We start from the raw sequence: 25,336 nt of genomic DNA on the forward strand, positions 1-25,336 counted from the left end.
TTCACTTTAAAATAAGATTCATTACACAGCTGATTTCTAAGGACCCTTCCCAGTGCTAATATTCTACAGTGTTGCATTCCTTTGATATAAAAGCATTTTAGTATAAAGGAAGTGAAGAAACCTATAAAGCATTGCTAAAGCTTGTAACATTTTGGGCAGGGAACCATAGACTTTAGGACACAGGTGGTGGTTTCATCAGTATTGTCCATTGATGGCAAGGGCTTAACAAAAAAGAGACAGATTTGGAAGTGAACAGCTGGTTAAGAAGATGGTATTTCCCTAGAAAATTGGCAAAGATGATAACAGATGGGAATAGTCAATGTTTGGGGGGTGTAGAAAGATAGGAGCACTTAATATACTGTTTGTGGCACTATGAATTGGCCCAACCATTCAGGAAAGCACTTTAAAATTATGATGAGAAAGTGATTAAACTGCCTGTAATTTTTGACCCAGAGATTATCCACTGCTAAGCATGAACCCGAGAAGTCATTGATAAAATTTTTATATACATCATATCCCCAGGTCAGTGTAATAAAAAGAAAGACCCTATGTACACCAGTTAATCAGTAAATTTAGTAAATGCCTTTTATGTTCCAGACATTATGCTAGGTGCTAAAGGTACAAGTATAAAGAATGAAACAATCCCTACTTGCAGTGAGCTTACATTTGAATGGGGAAGAGGGCAAATATATATAAACATATACAGCATAAATAAAGTTAATAAAAGTATATACAAAGTAGTTAAATACAACGTAGTTTGGGAAGGAAGGCACTAACATTTAGGTGGATCAGGAAGATGCTTCTTGAGCTTCATCTTAAAGGAAAAGAGAAAGTATATAAGGTGGAAGAAAGGAGGGAATGCATTCCTGGTGTGGGCAGTAGTCAGTGCAAAGGCACAGGATGTGGAGTGTCCTGTGAGAGGAGTAGAGAGAAGGCCAGTTTGCTTGGAATGCAGTGTCAAAGGGGTAGTAATGTCCACTGAGGCTAGAAAGTTAGGGTGAGGCCAGAAGGTGGTGAAGGGCATTAAAAGCTGGACAGAGGAGCTTATATTTTACCCTAGAGACAATAAGGAGTCATTGGAGTTCTTTGAATCAGAGAATCACGTAGTCAGATCTGCACTAAGGAAAGTTACTTTGTGCAGGATAAAGTGGAATGGTGAGAAACTTGAGGTAGAGAGACCAATTAGAAAACTTGTAGTAATCCAGGTGAGAGGTGATGAAGGCCTGAACTAAGGTGGTGGCTGTGTGAGTGAAGAGAAGGAGTCAGATGTGAGAGATAGTAGAAAAATGTAGGAACAGCAAGATTTGGCAACTGATAAAATATGTGAGGTGAGGGAGAGTGAGTAGTCTAGTTTCATACTAAGACTTTGACAGAAATAGGGAAGTCTTTAAAAAGGAAGGGTTCAGGAGGAAAGATAATGAGTTATGCTTAAGACATGTTGAGTTTGAAAAAGGACATCTAGAGGCAGAGCCAGAATGGCAGAATAAAGGGATGAACTCACCTGAGCTCTCCCCCAAACCTCTCCAAATGCCTTTAAAAAATGATTCTAGCCAAATTCTGGAGCAACAAACTACAAAAAGACAGAGTGAAACAAATTTCTAGGCCAAGACAACTTGGAAGATCTGCAGGAAAGATCTATCACACCTGGGTGAGAGTGGAGCACAGTTCAGCACAAGGCACACCAGCACAGCCCTCTCTGTAGCAAACCAGGAGCAGACCTTGGGAGCACTGAATCAGCAGTGACAGGGGCAGTGACTGCTTCCAGAGCTCTCAGCCCACAGATGGGAAAACAAACAAGAGAAATTGTTTACATAAACTAATTTGGATGCCAAGATAAATCATATACCACCTTAGATTTTAAAAGGAATATTTAGAAGATGGAAAGATTGACAATTGTGGCCCAATTCAAAATGCATGGTCAATACTGAATCTCAGAATGAACTGAAGGGAGAGGAAATTTTTCTACCCTCCATATTTCCAGTGGCAATGGTGACTACAACAACACATGGTATTAGGAGCATGTGTTTATCTAGATGGAGAAACTGATGCAGCTGTGTACAGTAGAAGTCTGGAGATGTGCTCAAATCCTATTTCGACCCATGCTACTTGTGTGACATCAGACAAGTAACTTATTTCCCCTTGATCCTCTTGTCTTATCTGTAAATTGAGAGAATTTAAATAAATGGCTTCTGAGGTCATTTACGAAAAAAAAGAACATCTATTTTAAAATGTCCAGTAGGCAATTGGTGATGTGAGACTAAAGCAAAAAGGAGAAACTGGGGCTGGTTGCATAGATCTCAGAGTCATCTGCATAGAGATGACAGTGAAGTCCATGAAATCTGAGGAGGTTATCAAGAAGAAAACACAGAGAGAGAGGAGAAGGGACCCAGGACAGACCTTATAGAATGCCCAACAGACAAGGGATACGATATAACTAATGAGCCAGCAAAACAGACTGAAAAGGAATGGTCATTTGGGTAGAAGGAAACTTGTAGAGATTAATGTCACTGAAACTAAATAAGCATGTTCAACAGTGTCCAATGTAGTGGACAGATCAAGAAGGTTTAGTAGTAAGATAAGACCCTCATATTTGGCAGTTAAGAGATGACTGAACTTTCAGGAAAGCTGGACTGCATAAACAGGAGACAGCCTGACCAGCTTCCTGAAGTTCATACTTGACCCACTAATGATCAAGAAATCCAATAAGAACTATAGCAAGTAACTTCTTTTACACCGGAATTGTACAAAATATCATCTAGAAGCTGAGGGCAGTTGGAAAGGGAGCTGCCAATAAAACCAGTGACAAGTCAGGGAATACCAAGCACAGCTAGAGAGAGCCCTAACATTGTCCAGAAGCCAGAAGTTTCCCCCCAGGAAGCTAGAAACTGAACAGAAATGCCTAAGGGGACCTTGGAAGTGTCAGAGAACCCCAGTGGACAGAGACCGAGACAGTGTGCAGTATGGCACTACTTGGATTTGGATGCCCAGGCTTGGCCCCTCACCCAGACCTCCAGTAATCCAACCTCAAAGATGGGGGGGGAAGCTAACCCCAAAAGGTCAAGGTCAGTACAAGGACACAAGTGACCAGGTAGAAACCAAGCAGGAATGACCACTCCACCAGATGTGCATCAGGGACACAGCCTGGCCCTGGAACAAAGCCCACATTCAGAAATTAAAGCTGAAGAGATGAGCAAATCAGAGAAAGTGCTGACCCAGTATTGAATTGGTTACAAATAATAAAACCCTCAAAGGAGAGAGACACTTTGTGAGACAGTGAGGAGAAGATAGACTTTCCACAGGACTGTAAGAGATAACAATGAGATAAAGGCAATAAATGATTGGAGAGAGAATTAATAGCTTAGAAAGTGGTGAGCCTTCTCCAAATGATGAATTTCATAAAAATTAAAAGAGACCAAATGTAAATCAGGAACTCCATGAAACAGAAAAAAGTATTAGGACAAAATCAAAGACTGAAAAAATAGAACAAAATGTAAGACATCTGATGATATAAAAAAAAACTGACTTAGAAAACAGGTCAAGGGGAGATAGTTTAAGAATCACTGGACTCTCCCAGAAAGCTCTGATTAAAAAACAAACAAACCTCTAGGCACTGTATTTCAAGAAATTATAAATGAAAACTATACATATCTTTTAGAACTGGAAGGCAGACTGAAAGTTAGAAATAAATCCACTCTCACCTCCTCAAAAAAATACGAAGAAAAAGTTCCAGGAATGACATAGTCAAAATCCAAGACACAGTTCAAGGACCATGGTACCTGGTCAAGATCATACAAGTCCTGGCAGATTATATTATAACAGAGAAGCTGATCTTGGTATACACTGTCCCAAAAAGCCTTATAACCAGGAATAATTTATCTTGCATCACTGAGTAGAATCCTAGAGGGGAAACAATGGACCTTTAATGGAAAACTGGACTTGGGAGCATTTCCAATGAAAAGGCCATGACTAAATAGAAACTTTGAAATACAAACATAAAGCTCAAGAGAAACATACAAGATAAATTTATTTGAGCTATTGGAAGGAGCCATATGATGATGGAGTATTGACTTTCTAATGGGGAAAAAAGTATCCCTTCAGAGCCGTAACGTCTTCAGAAAGTGAATTGAGGCAGTTAGACAAGACAAGCAGACCTGGGACTGGATTAGTTCTCTTCTGAGGGTTTTGAAGAGGTTTCATTTGGCTTGTTGTTGTTATTGTTAGAAGGGATTTTTTTCTCTTGTTACTCAGTGAGGTAAGAATCATGGGATGACACATTGAACAGTAATAATTGGGGGGGGCCTTGTAACATTTTTTTTTTTTAATGCATAGAAACATGTAGAAAGAAGTTGAGGAGGAAGGCACAGACAAGCAGGGCATTATTGAAAGTAACATATAGAATTTATTGTAATTTTTTAAGCAAGCAATATGATGGAGATTCCCATTTCCATAGATGTTCTTTGTGTTTGGCTACATGCATAAAAATGCTCTCTCTTTTTAGCTTTTCAGTTCAGAATAAAAAACAATTTTTAAAGAGATCATTGTTAACTTTGGAGAAAGCAGTTTCAGTGGAGTGCTAAGGGCAGAAGCCCCACTGCAAAGTGTTGAGGAATGAGTGAAAGAGAGGAAGTGAGTATAAACAACTTTTTCAAAGAGTTTGGCCAAGAAAGAAGAGATATAGAAAGATAGCTTGAGGAGATTAAGGTTTTTTAAGGGTGAAGAAGACTTGAGTCTGTTTAAAGGCAGTAGGGAAGGAACCAGTTGATAAGGAGAGGCTGAAGATTTGAGGTGTGTGAGGACGATTGAAAATGCAGTCTGTTGTAGAAGATGGGAAAGGAGAGGATCAGGAGTAAGCATTGACAAAGAGAAGAACTACGTTGGCAGATACTGGGAAAAAGAATAAAACAGGAGATGATGACAAAATTTTTATTATAATACTTTTTATAGTAGCAAAAAATCAGAAACAGTAGGTGCCCCTCAATTAGGGAATGGCTTTAATAAATTATGGTACATAAATGTAATGGAGTATCAGTATGCTATAAGAATCTGAAGAGTAAGAATAGCAAGGGAAGATTGATATGAGACAGAAAATAAACAGCACCAGAAGCACAACCTGTAGCACTGTAAATGAAAAAACTAAAGCTATATCTTATGGAATTTGGCCCTAAATGAGAGATGAAAATCTCTCCACTTTACCTCTTTCTAAAGTTGGGGAATTTCAGTGTGGAACAGTGTATGTAATGTTGGACTTAATTGATGTGTTGGTTATTTTTGTCATATTTTTTCCCTTTTTTATTCTGTGTAATAAGGGATAGCTCTCTGGGAGGAGAAAGGTCTATCTGGAATTAAAGTGACATCACAACAAAAGAGATCAATGAAATTTTTTGAAGAAGATGGCATCTGAGCACAGGATTTGGTTTTCCAAACCATGACTTAAAATATAAGATTGAAAGTCTCCTGGCCAGGTGTGAAGTACATCTAAAAATGTATGAAATACAGTCAAGGTTCAAAAAGACTTTAAATGGAAAAGGGAAAGAAGAAAGCCAGAAAACTTCCCGTGTATATCCATCAAGTTCAGTGCTATAGAGAGAAGCTACAAATGGAGCAAAACAGCAGCAACAGCAGCTGCATAGATACTCCGGAGTTTATAGCACAATCCAAGAAAGAAACCAGGAGTAAACCTAATATTAGATACAAATACATAAGTATACAGATTATAGACAACAAGCAAGGTAAACTCAAGATCCTAACACAAGGAGGCAGATTTGATCTTAGATCTGTCATTCAGACTTGGTGGCCTGGTACCCATGGCTTTGGAAAGTTGCACCTTGTTCAAAATAAAAAGAATAGGGGAGGCAGGCACAGGGAATGGCAGTGGTATAACATTGTGTTTATATCTATCTCTTGTTTTTACATTGCCTTCCTTTCTGAATATATTCTTACTCCCTCACCTATTCAAAAAGTCACTCACAAGAAAAAGTAAGAAAAAATAATTCACCAAAACAACAAAAAGTCTTAACACATACAATATTTCACACTCATAATCCCCTGTCCCTGCAAAGAGGTGGGAATGATGAATTTTCTCAGCATTTTCTTAAGGATATACTTAGTCATTGTCATTACATGGCATTCTTTTTGTTTGTTTTGTTTTTCTGTTTACGTTGTTGTAGCTATTATATATTTTGTTTTTCTGGTTCTGTTTGCTTCATCCTGTGTCAGTTTATGTTTTTCAATGCTTCTCTGAATTCTTTATATTTTTCATTTCTTATGGTACAATAATGCTAATGAGAATTAAAGATCTTCCCCACCCATTAATAGGCCTGCCCATTAAGGTAAGCTTGATAGGGGAGATTTTTTTTTGTAGGAAGGCCCACATCTTCTGTTAATTTCTATTGAGGCACTGGTTCTCAAGGATTGTGATGCCTTCCGACTCTGAAAAGTGTATAAATACTCTGAGGTGAGGTTTTACTCTGGGGCTTAGTTTTTGGAAGAAGGTTTGTGTGCCAGATGAGACTCTGGGAAACCCCTAAGGAGCCCTTCTCCCCCACCCACCTTTGAAAACCCAGACGTTGGTGCTTCTCTCTCTGGTAGCTATATGTGTATAGTCAGACAGTTGGATCTGTCCATTGATACATGATGTATGTATTGCTTACTTATATGCATACGGTTGGAAGCCCTGTCCGTTTGATCTTTGTTTCTCTGTTTATATTTTCTCAGAAGTTCAGGGTGCTGACTTTTTCTCCTGAACTAAGTGAATGATATATGTACTTGATTAAAGTGATTATTGACTCCTCAAAAATTGCTTTCCTTTCAGAAGAGCAGATCTAAGAACCTGTACAGTAGACCCTCCTGTGTATGCCGGGGTCCTTGCTAATACATCATGTTTCATTACCTTCATATATCACAGTTTGTTTAGCCATGTGTATTTACAAGGTACAAGCACATAAAGAAATCCAAGAACCAATGTGGGGAAACATGGCGGAAAGAAAGCTTTTGGATAGAGTTCAAAGGAGCCAAAACCAAATTACATTGATGCTATAGGCTTTCTCTCCCCTTCGGTAGAAATAAGTTCAGGAAACAGATCTCAAACCTGTCACAGGCACATGATGATGCAATAATGATGAGGGATTTCAGTTGTCTGAGCATATATTGGCATATTCTTTTTGCTTGAAGCATATCAGTTAATTTTTGACTTGCCTGAATGATATTATCATCCACCAAAAGGTGTAAAGAAGACTTATATTTCATAAAAAAGGGAAAAGGATCCACATGTACAAAAATATTTATAGCCCCTCTTTTTTGGTTGCAAAGAATTGGAAATTGAGGGGATGCCCATCAGTTGGGGAATGGCTGAACAAGTTGTGGCATATGAATATAATAGAATACTGTTGTTCCATAAAAAATGATAAGCAGACAGATTTTAGAAAAGCCTGGAAAGACTTACATAGACTGATACTTAGTGAAATTAGCAGAACCAGGAGAACATTGTACACAGTAGCAGCAACATTGTTTAATGACCAACTTTGATACACTTAGCTCTTCTCAATAATACAATGACATAAGACAATTCCAAAAGACTAATGATGGAAAATGCTTATCCATATCCAGAGAAATAACTGTGGAGTCAGAATGCAGATTGAAGCATACCATTTTCTCTTTTTTCTTTTTTACCCTTTTGTTCTGATTCTTCTTTCACAACATGACTAATGTGGAAACATGTTTAATATGATTGTACATGTATAGCCTATATCAGATTGCATGCCTTCTTGGGGAAGGGGGGGGGGAATCTCGAACTCAAAATCTTATAAAAGTAAATTTTGAAAAATAAAAATAAAAAATTGTTATACTGGTAGGTCAGAGAAATGCTGTAGATACAACTTACCTGGATTTTATCAAAGCATTTGATTTTCTTATGCAGTCGTGGATAAAGTAAAATTATGTAGGCTAGATGATAGTATACTTAATTGGATTTAAAATAAGTTGAATAGCTGAACTCCCAATTTAACTTTAATGTCTGTCCTTTACTCCAGTTCCATATTCTCACTGCCTGATTGATATCTCTACTTTGATGTCCCACAATATCTCAAATTATGTTTAAAAAACAAAATTTATTTCTTCTCCCTTAAACTTGCTATATTTTCAAACTTATTTGTTTTTGCTGAGGATGGCACCATTGACTCAGCTTTGCAAACTTGGAGCTGTCTTTCATTTTTTCTGTTTCTCACAAGCTCCATATCCAGTTGGTTGCTAAGTCTTATCAGTTCTGTGTCCATAACATTTCTTGCATTTGTTTCCTTCTCTCTACGTACATGGCCACTACTCTTGTTCAGACCTTTGTCATTTTTCACTCAACTATTGCAAACGCTTAGTTGTTGTCCCTGATTCCAGTTTCTCTTTTCCCTACTGCATCTTCCAGTCTTAAGGTATAAATTTGCTCCCTTGTTCAGAAATGTTCAGGGGTCCTCTTTTGCCTTAGGATAAAACACACACTCCTTAGCCTGTCATTGAAAGCTCTCTATCATTTGACACCAGCCTGTATTTCCAGGCTTATTTCTGCACTCTATTCCCTATTGCCATTCCTTAAGCTCGTCCTTCCTTCTCCTCCTTCCATGCCATTGCAGGAACTATTGCTCATACTTGAAATGCATGTGCTCCATCCTCTCCTGTGCCTCTTAGAAGAATCTTTATCTACCATATCCTATGCTAAACTTTTCCTGATCCTCCCTCTCCCCCCTTCAAATTATCTTCTATTTATTCATGTGTAAGCATGCAGTATGTATGTCAATGTAAACTTCAGGGGACCAGGACTATTTTTTGTTTTTGTCTTTGTACCTCCAGCACCTAGCACTGTGCCTTGGACCTAATAACTACTTAATAAATGTTTGTTTAATTGAATCTTGGGCTTAATTCAGCAATGATCTGCTGTACCACAGAGAGAACACTTCTTCATCCTCACAGTGATCACCAGTCCCTTTGTTGCAATGGTGATGTCACAGTGAGAATGCAAAAGGGGTTTGGGAGAAAGTAAGACATAGCAGGAAACAGAGTGAGAGAGGATTATGTTCAGAGAGGATATTTATGTTCTTTTTCCATGTGTGGTTTTTCTTTATTCACAGCACACCTTCTTGAAGCACTAGTAGTCCACTGGGGGCTACATTTCCTGTCAGTAGTGACTTTTTTGACTTGTACCTCATAAAGACCTGAGTAATCTTTTTTTCAAAGGTCACGCCTCTGTAAGCCCAGTGCAGTGACTCGCTTGGCAGTGAGAATAAGTTTATGAAGAAGGGGGGAGGATTCTTTTCCCTAACAACTATATGGAGCAAGCCTTGACTAAAGCCATTCACATTCTTCTAGGAGAAGAGAAGCTTCCAAAGAGCACCCAGCCCTGGCAGCCCTGGACTAGGTCCTGGAACAATAACTGACCTTGGGGACCCTAGGGCCTCCCTTGTCACTCGTGTTTTCCTAGGGATATGAAAGAAAGTCTTCATGATATACTTCACTCGAGACACCTCTCACCTCCCCAGCCCTCTGCTTTCCCCATCATCAACAAGCCAGGGGAAAAAACAACCTACTACTGATTTTTTTTAGAACTCAGAGCTGACAACCTTGCAAAACATTGCAGACCTGTGTTGGCTGCAGATTTAATACGTTGTCCCACCCACACAAATAATTCATGCTTCTGCATTGATGTCCAGAAAAAACAAATCAGCGAAAGGCTGGGCTTCTTCGTGCAGAGTGGCCACATTTCCACTGATGCAATGCACCGGAAATACCCAGGCTCCAGGACTGCAGAGCTAGCATTTTGTGATTTAAGAAAAAAAATTTTTTTTACGTGAAAGATAAAAGTGCATTTCCAAATGATTGAAGGTTGGTGGGAGGTGTAAATGTGGGCACTTGTCACATTAATTCCTCAGATGATTAAGTTCTTTTTCATTTCTTTAAAGCTGCTTGTAGTTGGGTTTGATGTCCTTGTTCTGGGGGAGTATGTTGTAGCAGTTACCAAGGTGACTTTAGCTGACTTTCAACAATTTTCTCCCCTCCATCTTGAGACTTTCTAGATGCAGTATTGTATGTTGTTGATTCTTCCATCATCCCTACCTCCCTGTGACTATTAATCTGCATTCTTATTTGTGCTAGAAGATAGTAGATCCATGAGACATGGATCCCAAGCCCAACCTCTAATAATAAGAAACAGAAGACCAAGGTCTTAATGGGACCCAACCCAGAATACTCTTCATCTCAGTAGAGGCCACACCTAAAGCTCTTCATCCTGAGACACCTATGGTTTTCACGAGTTATTCTGTTATAATTCTTGAACTGAAGGCCCCTTTGATGTTTTTCCAGTTGGAGCAAATGGAGCTCTCCCTAATCAGGTTGGGAAGAATCAGAAAGCTGGCAAACTTGAGAGTTGGTAGTAACAGTAGTGCAGTATAAAGAATCCTGGGCCTGGGCTCTAGATCTGTCTTGTATCTAATTCTCTGTGACAAGTGGAGCAAGTCAATTTCCTTCTCAGGCCTTCACTTTCCTCATCTGTAATCTCAGAGAGGCCTTCCAGCCTTCATATTCTGTGAGTGTCTTGACTCTGGTGCTGAGCTATTTTAAAGATCTGGTCAAAGAGTATATGCTGAAGAGAAAGAGGTGGGGAGGGTAACTATGGAAAAGGCTGCTTCAGACTAGTTTGTGAAAGAAAAGCCAAATCATCATCTTGAGACTGACCAGAGAGGCTGAACATGTTACTGATGTAGCAGAATAAACTACCTCACTTTGCCAGTGGTAAATCCTTTCACATTTGGCATCACCTTCTATCCTTATGCTTTCTGGCTTCCTTGTCCTTCTTCCCAGGCCTCTTCCCTTACCAGCATGGCTTACTTCAGCCATCGTTCCTGAAGGAAAGCCAAGTAGCTTTTGATGATCCTCCCCGCTTCAGTACTTTAACCGCTGTGGTCACACATGGGGATATTTGGTCTGCTTTTCCATGGCTGGCAAGTCCCAAGATTCTGGGTGGCTCTTAAAGCTGGAATGATAAATAAATTCAGCTTTTCACCCAGCATTTTGATAGACACTTGGGTAATTGTTTTGAGGTTCACAATCCAAAACCAGAATCCGGTCTTTTGAATGGTGTCAGTGGGTAACCAACAGCTCTGATTAAGTGCTTTTGAAAGGTTGTCAGAGCAGCTGAATTTGAAAGAGTAAATGTTACTTTGCAAATATACCCAGTAACCCAGCTGTGGGGGGCACAGGATTGGGAATTGGGATAGTAGCATCCTCCTCTGACTTTCAGCGGGATCAAGGAGAGAATAGTCCTCAGACTAAGCTCCCTAGGCTATGTGAAAGCTGGATTGTCTTTGGGAGGACATCTGGTAGTAGGTGGTCATATGGGGCTAATGGAGAAGTCTCTAGTTTTCATATTTTGCAATTGACCCCAAAAGTTGTTCTGTCCAGCCAGAGGCCTCTCATCCTTACTTGCTTTCTGAAGAGAGCCCCATTTCCTCCCCCGCAGTGAGGATTGTATCATTTCCTGGCCAGTTAAGGGATGTTTATGTTGCTGCAACTCCCTGCCCATTGGGGGTTGGGGAACACAGGCAAGGAGGGTTTGTGTACTCAAAGTCAAATCTCATGTCCCTGCCACTTAGGGGTCAACTGGAAGGAAGTTCTTAGAATTTAGTCTTAAAGTATACTCCCATCCTGACCTTGGTGAAATGGAGGTCTGGGGTTCTTGAAAACTTTTGCTGGGATTTAGAGGATAACACTAGCCACTTAGGCACAAGCTGAAGCCAAGTCCAAGATTGTGGCAACAACCTACCAGATTCCTTCTCTTTCTGCCCCAAGGAGGCCCCATTATGCCCTACTACTGTGTTATATTTGATTACACCCAGTATGAAACAACCTTGCCTGTCCCTCCTTTCTCCACAAAGGACTGAAATTGCTGGTGTTAATTTGTGCTGAATTTGTGTTTGTTTCATAGGAGTCGCAAGGACAGTTTAGAAAGTGAGAGCTCAGCAGCTATTATTCCCCATGAGCTAATTCGCACACGACAGCTTGAAAGCGTACATCTGAAATTCAACCAGGAGTCTGGAGCACTAATTCCACTTTGTCTGAGGTGAGGAAGAGGCGGACCAGACCTGTTCACTGTCTGCCCTCTAGTGTGAGGTTTGTAGTGTCCCGATTTGGTCTCCAGGTGGCACTCTTCCATTCACAGGACACCCCCTTTCTTCATCCTTTCCCAAACCACCACAGCCTGCTGCAGTCTGAAATGTGATCCAAAACACTCAAGAAACCATCAGCCTTTGGCACACACATTTCTCCCAGTGAGCTTGCCTCTTGCCCACAGGGCTGGGCACAGCCTGAGTCTCAGGGACTGGGAATGGAGGATGTCTTTTGAAGCTTCAGTTTCTGCCTGTGTGTAGAGAATGTATGGTCTTCAGAACCTAGAACTGGTTGCACTGGGTCATGTCTTAGGAATTCTCACATGCAGCATGATGCCAGATTGGGAACTCTGTTCTTCCAAACCCCCCACACCACCATGCCTTAAGCCTCTAGCTAGTGTCGATGGGAAGGAGTTAGATCTGTAGGAGGATGGGACTAACTGGTTCAGACACTGTTACCAAGAAGAGACTTCCCCTCTTCACTTTCTCTCAGCCCATGTCAACCATGAGCATCCTGGCAGCTTTGGGGGAGGGAGGAGATAGCATTAGTCCATTTCCTTAGCATTTCCAATTTTGTTGCCTTCAACCTGTCACACTAGTCATCTCATAGACTCTAAGTGCTGAGATACTGTGTAACCTCTCAATCCATATAGCGAGTGCACCTTCTCTAAGATAAAACAGTCGATCAAGAATGTCGTTGATCAGCCCAGTCTTCTTAGGGGTGACTGACTGTCTGGCCAAAGAAGCCTACCATTTCTCCAGCAATCAGTTTTGTGAAACCTTCACCTTGGGAGAGTAACAATGTTCCCAGCACTACTCTGTCATGGGACAAGGCATTCTGGGAGACTGGTATTCATTCTTCTTGTTGAACTTCTAATCTAAACTGACCAGTTTAAACTCCAAACCCAGTGCTGGCCTAGAGGCTCCATCTAGGACCGAGAAATCCAGCTGTATCCTTTCTACCACTCACATCAGTGCCAGAAATACAGATTCTGTGGCTGGAACTCAACTCAGAGTCCCATGGACAATATATAAGACAAAATCAGATGCAGCTAGGCTTCTCCATGGCCCTTTAGAGTTCAGTCCTGGGTTTGATGTCATAAAAATTAATAAGAATAACTCCCTGACTCAGGGAATAGTAACCCAGAAAGAACAGGGATACATTTCTTACCTCTCCTCTCCCCTCTCTTGCTAGGGGCAGTCTAGTTGTGTGTATTGACTGGTGGAGAAGGGCCAGGGCAGAAACTTTTTAAATTTGGATTCCCCATCATAGTCTGTAAGTTAGAGGCCTTGTGCATCTCAGTAAATAGGAGCTTGGAAGGGAACCAGTGTGAGGGGCAGGCCTGTACAAATTCAGGGCCCAAACCTAGGAAAGATGGCTTCCTTTAAGGCTGCTTGTGTTTGGACTTGGCTTAGGACATTTGGTTTGAAGATGGGTTAATTCAGAGTAGTCTGGTAAAAGAAAGAGCAGAAGGTCACTTCTTTTTCAGATTGTGGTATTTATTCTTCTATTTTACTCTCACTTTCACCCTGTGGATTTTAAAGAATATGAATTGGCTTAACATTTAACCACTATAAATCCATTCATTCTTTTATTCAACAAATATTTACTGTGAGAGCCTCTTATTCTCAGTGCCCTGTTTGAACTCCTTGGGTTGGTTATTCAGATGCTGGGCCAGATGTGATAGCAAAGATTTTATAGTGACAACATTGGGAGACAGGTACAGATGTAGGCTCTGAAGGTAAGATTTGTACAATGGTAAAGGCCTAACAGATGGAGCAGTGGATAGAGTGCTAGGCCTGGAGTCAGGAAGACCTAAGTTCAAATCCAGCCTCAGACACTAGCTCTACGATCCTGGACAAGTCACTGAACCCTTTTTGCCTCAGTTTCCTCATCTTACAGAAGGCAACGGCAAACCACTCCAGTGTCTTTGCCAAGAAAACCCCAAATGGGGTCACAGAGAGTCAGACATGACTGAAAGGAACGAATGAAAACAGCAACAACAGAGGCCTCGCAGACTAGACTGCCAGCAGAGGCTCACAGGTCTAATGCTTTCCTTCTTGCCTGCTCACAGAGAGACCTTGGGAAAGTCCTATTGCTTCTTTGTGCTTCAGCTTTTATATTTAAAATGAAGGGATTGCACTAGATTATTTGCAGGCCCTCCCCTCTCTGATAGTCTGTGACTCTGAGGGCTTAGAACCACTTAGAAGAATGATGCTGAGAGAAGTACCTTTAAATAAAGGCCCTGGCAGAGCATTTACTTTGGCTCCTGCCTCTGAAAGTTGAGGAGAAACATTTTGGCTCCACTTCCTTCCCAACCATTTGGGGAAAGGTTTTGGCAAGAACACAAAACCTAAAAGGCCCCCAGAGACAGTGCCATTCACCCATCCTAGGACTGGTTCTTCAGGAGCCTCGCTCCTCACTTTTCTCTGTTTTTGTCTCTCACAGGGGCAGACTGTTACATGGACGGCACTTTACATATAAGAGTATTACGGGGGATACAGCCATCACATTTGTATCGACAGGAGTGGAAGGCGCGTTTGCCACCGAAGAGCATCCATATGCGGCCCATGGACCCTGGTTACAAGTGAGAAGGCCTTTATTTCTTCTCTCCCCTCCTCCTATCCAGCGCCTAAGGCCCTCCTCTCCCTGTGTGACTCTCTTTCAGAGGATCTTGTGGCAATGGGCAGGCATACTCTCTTATAGGATACCCTGGGACAGCAGGTATTGTTTGAAGGTGACTTCAGGAAAGCCATCATTATCTGGTGGACAACCAGAGCACAGTCCTTACTCATCCATCACCAAGCAAAAATTCTTCTAGAAAACAGTGATATTGCAGATACCTCCCTGAAGGAATCAGCTATGCTTCTGACCCATTACTTGTACTGGCTGTGTCTGAGCCCCTCAGACTTTGTTCACTTTGTTTCCACAAAAGCCTGACAGATTTGAACTTCCCCCTTCAGTCTGGGGAAGCAGAACTTTCTGTACTTTAAGAATGCTAGGGGAAATAAGTGAAGGTAGGAACCATCATTCAATTAGTATACGAATCCCTTGTGTCCCACATATACAGGAATCCCTCTGTACTTTTATCTGAAGCCACATGCATGGACCAGACACAGCCAGGTTCTGTAGAATGGGTAGCACCTAAATTAGCCATCTTTCTCCAGCACCAATTGTGGCTAGGTCTGAGTCTAGCCTCACAAGAAAGGAATCTGCTCGGTGTATTGGAAGCTCTCATTCCCTTATGTACTCTTTTTTTAGGGGGTGTAGAACTCCAAGCAGCTTTAAAATTGGCTTCTAGATAGGGATCAACAGGCTGCTGGGTCTTTCATCCTACATGCCACACTTCCCCCTCCCCTCCCACCTTTAAATGCTTTCTTCTATCTTTAGTTTATTGTCATTTTGGTCTGCTGTACTTCCAAAGACACTAGAGAATGGTTGGGGAGGGCAGGAGAAGGGGGCAGAGAGTCATACCTCTCTACCAGTAGAGAAAGAAAATCATATATCCTACCTGGAACTTTGTAAACTGTAAAGCACTGTACATATGTCACCTTTGGTGGTGGTGGTGATTATCTGGAATGGGGTAATTATCTGGGAGACTTACATCTCATTCATTTGAAAAAAGGGACTGTACTGGTTCTGGAAGTAAAGTAACTAAGATGGGGAGGGAGTGTCCTTAATGTTTCCTTGGATAAATATGTATGCTCTGTGTGTGTTTGTGTATGTGTGTGTATCTGCCTAAGCTGGCAGAGGAATTTATTTTCCTCTATGCCCCTGCCCACTAGAAAACCACTAACTCTTAATTAAAACAAACAGAAAACAGAGGACACCCTACTACACAGTACAGACCAAGCCATGGTAGAAATTGAATCTAGTCCTTTAAGGATATTGTGCTCCATAAATTATCTTGACTTCTTCCACAGTTGTTATTACATTGTTTCATAACAAAATTACTTTGAACCATAAAGTTATAAATACATTTTTAAAGTCTCACATGGTAACATTAGATTTCTGTCTTTGTGGTGTTGGTAGTTACTGTAGCAAAGGTTCTGAAGTGTAACACTTGAAATGAGCCCCACACACAAGTGGTAGCGTCTGCTTCTGTTCCACTCCTCTTCCCCATTTCCCCCACTCTCAGGCCATGCCCTCCTAGCACAGGCGAGCTTCTCTGTTCAGTGGAGAATGTGAAGGGAAAGGCCTCTTCCCCCTTCCCCCCCAGGCAGAGTGTGGATCCTGGGGGAGGGAGAGGCCTGGTGCTGGAGAGAATATATGTGACACCAGCCTCTGAGAGTTAATGATTCATAATTCCCAGCAGATGATGCGTGCTGACAGGTCTCAGCAGAAATGTCCTCAGGATAGCATTAATATGTATTAAAGGTTCAAACAAACTTTCTCAGGAGAGAATGGATGTGGGTATTCTGAACATGGGAACACGTTTCATTCAGTTACACTTCAGAAAGAACCCTTGACTCTAAACTGGTATTGAGAATTCAGCCAATACTCCTTTTCTTAGCAGCAGGGGATCTGCTAGGCCAATAAAGCCCAGAGTCCCCAAACTGCTTCTGTGGCTAAAAAGGAGAAGAGGCAGGTGCTGCCACTGTCCTCCAGTGGGTCATGGAACTAAGTCCTCCAGCCACTGTCCAGGCTTCCCCTGGTGGTTCTGATTGAGAAGTGAGCAGAACTCTGCTGTCACGCAGGTTGCATTTCTGACTCTTCCATTTTCTTAAGGCTTACCCCCTGGCCCTCAGACAATAAAGCCAGATGAGCAGGACAACAATTTGTTTGGATTTTGGAGCTCAGTGGCCTCCCAAAATACCCTAGAGACCCAGCTGTAGTAGTGAAGCTCCCAACACGGTTGGGGAAGCCACAGGTGAGGAAAGGAGATGACCTGCTTTGACTACTGACAACCAGTGCTAGACTTGGCTCTCCCAGCCCCTCATTCACTCATAGGCAGCCCCCTCAGCAGGGACTGGGCACACATGGCTCACCGACACTACTATACATGCTCCCCAACAGTGGGCCGTTGTCCTGGGAACCCAGGGGAAGTGGTGGGAACGAACCTATCCGCCTCACTGTATTTCAATAAAGTTGCTGTGCTCAGAGCTGCTTAATCAAAGGCTTGTGTTATTGGACTCATTAGTGTGGTCCGCCACAGGGGCCTGCTCACGTGGGAGCTCCCAGGGAAGATTGGCATATGCTCTTTCTCTCTTAAGCACTCTGGCTTATGAGTTGTTTCTCTAGTCCTTTCTCAGGAACCCTGGGAAACCCTTAAAACCTTCCCCAGCCCATTTCCTAGCCAGTCACCTAGTCCTCCCAAGGACGAAGCAATCAACATTTTTCATAGCTGACCGTTTATGAGTCTACAATCTTACTGTTGCTGTCACTGCAGATTCACATTGTGGCAAAATCTGGAGCTGTAATCACTTCCAGGTTTGTAGATCTCACTGCAAATGAGTGCTGGATACTGCAGACTGATCCTGTCAGATACTCTGCTGAGCTCCTGATTGTTGGACTTGCAGTTACAGATGAGTGCATAGTCAGTGGTCTGACACACCCATGGGCAGAGAGTCTTATACTAACTGTCCTAGCCCATGCTCTGAGCAAAAGTGGCCTTTACCCTCCCCAAAGACCAGGTATCCTATCAGTACTGAGAAGAAGTGAAGACATTTCCCAAATTGGCCAGGCTGTTTTAAGGGATTCTAAGACTTCTAGGAGCCTAGAAGAGCCTACCAAGTGCATCAGGTAAATAGAGAAAAGCTGCCTTTTCACTTGGCTGTGAATCTCCCTTTGCAACTTAGGGTTGAATTGGGAGGAGTCAAGGGATAACTTTCTTGCATCAGCCTCTAAGACTTGGAAGTTGCTTGTCCTAGTCTTGGCACCTTGCTTTGGCTCCTAGCCCAGGTCTGTTATCTACTGGGAAAAAGGCATAAAGAAATAAGAGAGTCTTCCCATCACTGCCCTTGAAGAAGGAGATCGGAGAAGAAGGAACAAAGACTTGGAAGAGGCATTAATAGCCAGGAGGACCTTTAGTCCTTCTGAGGAGCTCAGCAGCCTTGGAGGCCCCAGAAATGGTAGGAAAAGAGAATGTCACAGAATCAATCTTTCCTCCCCTCCTACCACACAGATTACTGCCTCCTTGGCCCATACTGAGTACCTGCTCTTTATTTTCTCCCCCACACTAACTCTGCTGCTTCTCTCCAATACCTACAGACTGGTGTCCCCTCCTTGCCTGTTCCAGTAAAGTGAAGCAGTGTTTGCAGTGATATGGAGTGTGAAAGACCCTTCTAATTTTACATAACCACAGAGAGCTATACCTGAGGAGAGGCAGGCTTCCTTCTTGACTCTCATTTCTTTCATTTCTGCACTTTTCAGCCTCTCTTTGGAACCTGGAAAAGGACAGGCGGGGGGCTTGGGGGGGGGAGGACAACTTTAAGATTATCAACTCTTCAGACAACTGAGGGTCCTTACGGAGAGGGGAAAAGCATCTGCAGAAGATAGGTTGTAAACCCTAAAAGCTTCTCTCTCCAATCCCCATCCCAGTGACTAACAGATTTCTTAAAGTCTGTCAATATTGGCCTCTTAGTCTTCTGTGTAGGAACTTGGCCCAAAGAGGACGCCGCTAGGGAATCAATATTTGAAATAGGGGAGCTCTTGGACCAGAAGGTCAAATCAGTGATATTTTTCCCAGCATTTAAAGTTTTTGTGAAGCTTTTTCAGTCATGTAGTGCTTGGCAGCTTGCACAAATGTCCTCCTTTTCCCTCAACATCTCTCCCTAGCCATTGACTCAGAGGCCTGTCATTTGGAAAAGGTTAAAAATTGGTGCTCCTGTGTCTGCAGAATTGTAGTCTGCTGTGTTAGGCCATATTGGAGAGTCAGATGGCTGAGTTTAGTTCCCAGCTATTCTTCTGACTTAGAGGTTCAAGAGGTAAACCTTGGAAGTCCCTGACCTAAGTCACAAATCAGTAGCTAGTACAGCTATCAGAAAACTGGGTTATAGTCATGTACAGGTCCTTTGGAAACCTTTGAATATTTCCCACTATGAAGTGAGAAGTACATGCAATTCTTCTCCTAGCAACAGACTGCCTCACAGACCTGTGGTAACAAGGGCATCTGAGCTTTGGCTTCTACTTCTAGAGGAAGAGGAAAGACTGGACCCCTTTTTAGACAGTTGTTGATATCTTATTTTTTATAGTGCAGGCAGCCCACAGTACTTGAAGACTGCTGGCCACTGCAGTGAACTTTCTACCACCTATTGAGAACAGGAAATGAAACTTGAGGCCCACTAGGCTACCTTCTTGCAGGAGCCTGGACCAGGCCTGGCAAAAGGGAATAGGAGGTGCTCCAGTTTGAATTTGGGGGCTTTAGCATTGTTGCAAATTAAATATTCCCCATTTCTATGGCTGCACGTACTAAAGCAGCTCCTTGGCAGGCTCTGTGAAGAGAGAAAAAAAGAACACATTTCCTTCCCTGAAAGAAGGGGGAGTGGAAGGGAATAGCCAAACTTGTTGGGAAACAAGAACGTGTCAACATTTAGAGCAAACAAGGCCCTGGACAAAGTGTGGATTGTCTAACAGGAGGGAAGGAGTGGGCATTGTCAGGCACTGTTTGCAGACTCAGAAATATTATTGACCACAAATGTTTGAATTGGTGTCAAATCAGCAGCAGCTGTGCTCCCTCCTGCAGCCTCGCCAGGATCCCCGGCACAGCCAGGCTTGCCCAGGGTAGGCACTGATGAAAGATATGTGGCTTCTTTTCTGGTTCATTTCTAGAACTTCCCAGGGATGGGGAGTGTGCAGGGTGCTTTTTATTCTCTCAGCCAACCAGTTTGTCACCAAGCACGTGATCTGTGCTGATGTCACCCTCTGGCCTAATGGGACAAGGCCAGAGCCAGGAACTGAAGCCCTGTCTTAGGCCTGAACCTGTGGGAGAACTACAGAATCTTTCCCTACCTTCCCTCTACCACAGCTGAACTATTTAAAAGTTGATAGACCTACAACTGGCTCACCCCCATCAGCTGCCGTAGAACTCTACGGCTTAAGCCTCTAGGCTTAGAGCAGTAATATCAAATTCAAATAAAAGGAGGGCCGCTGACCCCATACATAATGATCTTTGGGGGCCACATATTGCCTTCAAAAAACACATTAACATTACCTTCGTTCTATTGTACTTTTATTTATTTTGTTAACTATTTCCCAGTTAAATTTTCTTCTGATTCAAAGTTAACACCTGCAGCCAGTGTTTGACACCTATTCTAGAGCAAGGCCATGAGTCCTGCCTTTTCTAACCAGAATCTTTTGGCTCTTTCATCCATTTCTTGAACACAAGTGCTTCAACACCCAAGGCTTGGAGTGGCTAACAAAGTCAGTCATCAACACTATGAAGGCAGACACCCTGTTTTGGTTAGATTAGCTTTTTCTTTGATTGTAGAGTAAGTAGTTCAACCAGGAGATCCAACCTTCAATACCCACTGTTTCCTTCTGGGAAACCACTGTTTGGTTTGGGTTTTTAACTTTCTGCCCAACTACACATCAGAAACACTGGGGAAGGGGGAGAAGAATATTTGGAAATTCCAGTCTAGAGATGTTTCCTCCGTGCTCCCTAATCCATCATCATAAACTTAAGTGTCCTCCCTTTCTTTAACCGTACACCACTGCAAAAAAAAAAAAAAAGGTCAACTATAGGGACATTATGTAATCCAAGCACTTCCTAGGCCTAGTAGATAGGGAGCATCCTGGCTATTAGACTTCCAGTACATTCCCCTGCCACCTTCCCCCCAGACATAAAAAGGATGCCCAAGGCCAGGTCATCATCCTTCCTCAGACATGACCAGATTTCATGAGAGAGTAAGGCAGCCTCCAGTTAGAGACACTATCAGCTCTAAGCATAGCATGCTAATAATGGTTTCATTTGGCTCCAGAACTACACACACTTTTCTCACAGTTGCATCACAACAGTTGGTCTGTTACCCTTTGGAGAGCACCTAAGCTGCTCCATCATTGCTATCTATCTTCAGTGTCCTGTTGATAAGATCTGTTAACATTCTCCAGGCTCAGTTCTGAAATATACAAAGAACAGGACCTATTTGTTCAGTCTAAGCTTCTAAGGTTTAACTCCCAAAGGAAATTAAATGAGGTGCCTAGAGCTATGACAGTCTGTCATGTTTCTTTGCTGGGAATGTCACCCTTAATATGCGTATCTCATGTAATTTTTTTAAAAATGTAAACAGCAACTTTAAAATAATGTGTAGTTTTCAGGAAAAGTCTGCAATTATTAGCACTATGACAATAAAAGGGGTGGAAAGGTTAGAAAGACTTAATAGGACTTTTCCCCCCTTCTGTCCTCATGCTCTCTTCCTCTCACCTTGGTATAAATCACAATCAAGATAATCCTGAGATTGTTGGTTTCCTTCCTAAAATCAGGATCATAGCTTCACTCCCTCCAAAAAAGTCTCCTGTACAGGCATACCTGCATATGTACCAAAACTGCTTTGGACTAGTGGGTCCATATGGCAATTTACTAGCCCAGGAGATTTCTTTCAGCATAGCTAAGGGTGACCTGTAGGGTGGTTGAGTAAATTGGAAATGTTTTTCTCATTTTACTTCCTACTGGTCTCCCTGACTCCATGATTGTCATATTACCCTCTTTCTCGGTCCTTAGTATTCTGATGCAGTACTATTCCAGGGAATTCTCTAACCTAGGTCCATCTCTTCAGTAATCATATGTGGATGAGAAGTAACCCTAGTCTGACTGAGCAGAAGTAATTACACCTAATTGGGGTTTAGACACACTATTGCATATGCTAACATTTGTCTGAGAAGATAGAGCTTGAAGCATAAAAATGTGAATGTGACCTCTGTGCCACCCACTTGGTCTGGTTATGTTGAGAACTGGGGTGGAATTGTGAAGAAACTAGGGGTTTTCACAGAAATGGCAGGCTTAGAAAGCATGAGCAAGCTTTAGAGCAGTAAGAGCCCCAGTGAGGCTCTGACTTAGGGGCTTGTGTGCTCGGAAAAGATCATGTTTAGTTCAAGGTAGTCTTGTGGTCAGGGACCCCCACAGGTCACTGAGTAGGCCCTTTGTGAAGAAAACAGTTTCATGCTGAAACAAAAGTAGAGCCCAGAGAAAAAGGAATAATGGCCATCCAAGAAAACTTTTCTTTAGAGATGGCCTTGGTTGAATTGTTGTCATAGTGTCACTCTTTGGGGTTCCTGCTTTATGTCAGTCATCACAGAAGACCGGCATTTTCCTCCAAAATAGGATGAAAATACATAGTGTCTAGAATCTTGTGCCCTTCTCAGTGAGTCTCTTCTGTATTCCTCTTCCTTTGGGACCCATACCCCTTCCTTATGTCTCCCCTTTCCCCCACCATCCTTCCTTCTTCACTTCTCCCCTTTATGCCACATCCTGACTTCCTCCACTATTTTACTCTCTGACAGTATTCCTTAAGGGTGCAATCTGGGCATCTTAGAACCTCCTGGGAAAACCTTCTTTTTGGGTTTTCCATCCCATCCTATCTGCCAGGGCTTCCTTTTGAGATATGCCCTTTATCTTCTATACTATGTTATCATGAGCATATCTTTTTTTTTTTTTTTTAGCACAGTTTATAACAGATAAAGCAATTCAAACTTTTGGTCAGATGATACATCTTTTTAAAGCATTTACAATATGGTCCACAAAAGAATTTTTTTTTTTAAACATTAACCAACTGAGACACAGATAATATTTATGTTGCTAACTTCACAAGCTCTTGACCTAATTGTCTCCACAGTATTACTAAGAATTAAAGGACCCTAATTTAATGTTGCTGGTCTAAAGTCCTGTGCCTAATAGCTTAATTTTAGACACCCTCGGGTGTTGCCCTACCCATAATCTATAATTGAATAGATCTGGTATTAAGCTTACAAACCTTTTGACTATAGGAAATTGCCACCAATAGTAAGGACATTGAAGGGATACAATATCTCCCCAACTTCATGTCAACCCCTGGCAGGATTAGACGATCCACTTGCATTCAGTCAGGCTTAAAGTCTGCCAGGTGTCAGTGGGGAAATTGAGTCAGGAGAATTATCATGAGCATATCTTGACCCACTGTCCATACATCCAGAAGGCAGGGGTCAGTTCATCTGCCTTATCATTCGAGCTTTCTCTTTTCCCCCTACATTGCTTTGTTATGGAAATTCATACTTCCTATCCAGCCCTGGCTCAATGTGTTCTCCTAACCACTGGCAAAAAGGACCTGCTTATTTCATTATCTCCCTGCCTAAGACTGTGAGCCAGCCTGCTTCTACTATGATAAAGAACACCATTTCAGTCATCCCACCCTGGTACCTTTTGCATTTTCTTCCCCTTCATCCTGAAATAATCCTTCCATATCTGTATCGGAACTAATTTCAAAAATAAGGCTTCCCTTCTTCCTCACCCCCTAAAGTCCTTTCCATCCTATCAAAAAGCACCCATATATCAATCTATGAAGTACCAGCAGGAATGAGCCAAGGTAACTAACAGGACTGTGAATATACCTAGAGTGTATGTGCTTCATGGCTAGATTCTGGGATAAAGGAGAGAAGAAAGAGATCAGTGAGGGCTGAAGTAATCAGGGGAGACTTCCTGGAGAAGACATTTAAGCCAAAACTTGAAGGATATATACATTTGAGGAAATAACATGAAAGCAGACATGACGATGGGAATAAGTATGACATGTCCATATGAGAGACTGGCCTACCTAGAACAGTGTGCACTTTAGTAAGTGGTAGGAGATGGAAGTAAACTTGATGTGGTAGAAAGTGGTGAGTCATTATAGGGTTTGATGTGATCAGAGCAATACTTTTTTTTATTTTTCCCAATTACATGTAAAAACAGTTTTTAACATGCATTTTTTTTAAATTTTGAGCTCCAAATTCTCTCTTTCCTCGCTTCCTCTCCCCCCTCCCTGAAATGGGAAACAATTTGATATATGTTATACATATGCAGTCATTTAATACTTATTTTCGTATTACTCATATTGTGAAGACACAGGAAAAAAACTACAAAAAAAATTAAAAAGGAAAATTGTATCCTTCAATCCTATTTCAGACTCCATCAGTTCTTTCTTTGGAGGTGGATAGCATTTTCCATCCTGAATCCTTTGGAATTGTCTTGGATCATTATATTGCTGAGAATAGATAGCTAAGTTATTCAGTGTTCTTCATCGTACAGTGTTGCTGTTACCGTGTACATTGTTCTCCTGGTTTTGTTCACTTTTCATCAGTTCATCTAAATCTTCCCAGGTTTTTCTGAAATCATCCTGCTTGTCATTTCTTATAGAACAGTAGTATTCTATTACATTCATATACCACACTTGTTCAGCCATTCCCCAATTGATGGACATCCCCTGAATTTCCAGTTTTTTGCTACCACGAAAGAAGCTTCAGAGCAATACTTTAGAAAAAGTTATCGTTTAGTTTTTGTACAATGAACTAGAGAAAGACACCAGAGGCAAGGAAAGCAGCAAGGATCCTGATGCAGTCCATAGTCCGGAAGAGAGGTGATGCAGGCCTGGACAAGGGTGGCACCAGTGGGAACAGAGAAAAAAGGGGAAGGACGTACATGTACAAGAGATGTGTCAATGGAAAAAAATAGACAAGACCTGATGACTGATTAGATGAGGGAGAGGGATGTCAATGGTCTATATGACTTGTAGGTAGCAGTGCCCTTGATAGAGTCAGAGTCAGAAACACTTGGCATGTCCAGAATGCTGGGCAAGGATGGTAAGATTTAGAACTGGAAGGAATCTTAGAAATCACCAGGCCTTTATATATGAATCATAGATCCATAGGGTTAGAAGGTGCCTCAAACGTTACCTGACCCAACCCACACCAAAAGCTGGGATCCCTTTGACAGGATCCCCAAGAAGCTGTTATTCTGCCTCTACTGAACCATGCCTTCCCACGTGGCCAGAAAGCAAGACCCTGGTGCATTGAGGTTGGGGAGACAAGATGGGCTTAGAGAAGGAAGGAGCTTCATGGATCAGTTTTCAGTATAACTGCATCAAATTGTGCAAAAAAATAAGCAAAAATCTTTTTCTTCCCCCATATTTCAAATTATTTCCCAGAACTAGCACTAGCAAATACTGGCCAGAGACTGGAAAGCCAGACTTGTGTCCACTGCCAGTCCTGCCATTGTTCTCCGGACAGTCTCCTTTCAGTCTTACTG

At 42.0% G+C, this 25,336-nt stretch overlaps 1 protein-coding gene across 3 annotated transcripts in view; it reads left to right on the forward strand.

Annotated features, from left to right (window-relative positions):
* Nucleotides 1-25,336, forward strand: part of SUFU (SUFU negative regulator of hedgehog signaling) — a 142,746-nt gene that overhangs the window by 110,227 nt on the left and 7,183 nt on the right. For all 3 annotated transcript variants that reach the window (XM_072621112.1, XM_072621127.1, XM_072621116.1), the window contains 2 exons: nt 11,963-12,097; nt 14,593-14,731. In XM_072621112.1, the coding sequence (XP_072477213.1) occupies nt 11,963-12,097; nt 14,593-14,731 (274 nt within the window). The remainder of the gene's footprint in view (nt 1-11,962; nt 12,098-14,592; nt 14,732-25,336) is intronic.

Source organism: Notamacropus eugenii, chromosome 1 (assembly GCF_028372415.1).
Source record: "Notamacropus eugenii isolate mMacEug1 chromosome 1, mMacEug1.pri_v2, whole genome shotgun sequence".
NCBI classification, from domain to species: Eukaryota; Metazoa; Chordata; class Mammalia; order Diprotodontia; family Macropodidae; genus Notamacropus; species Notamacropus eugenii.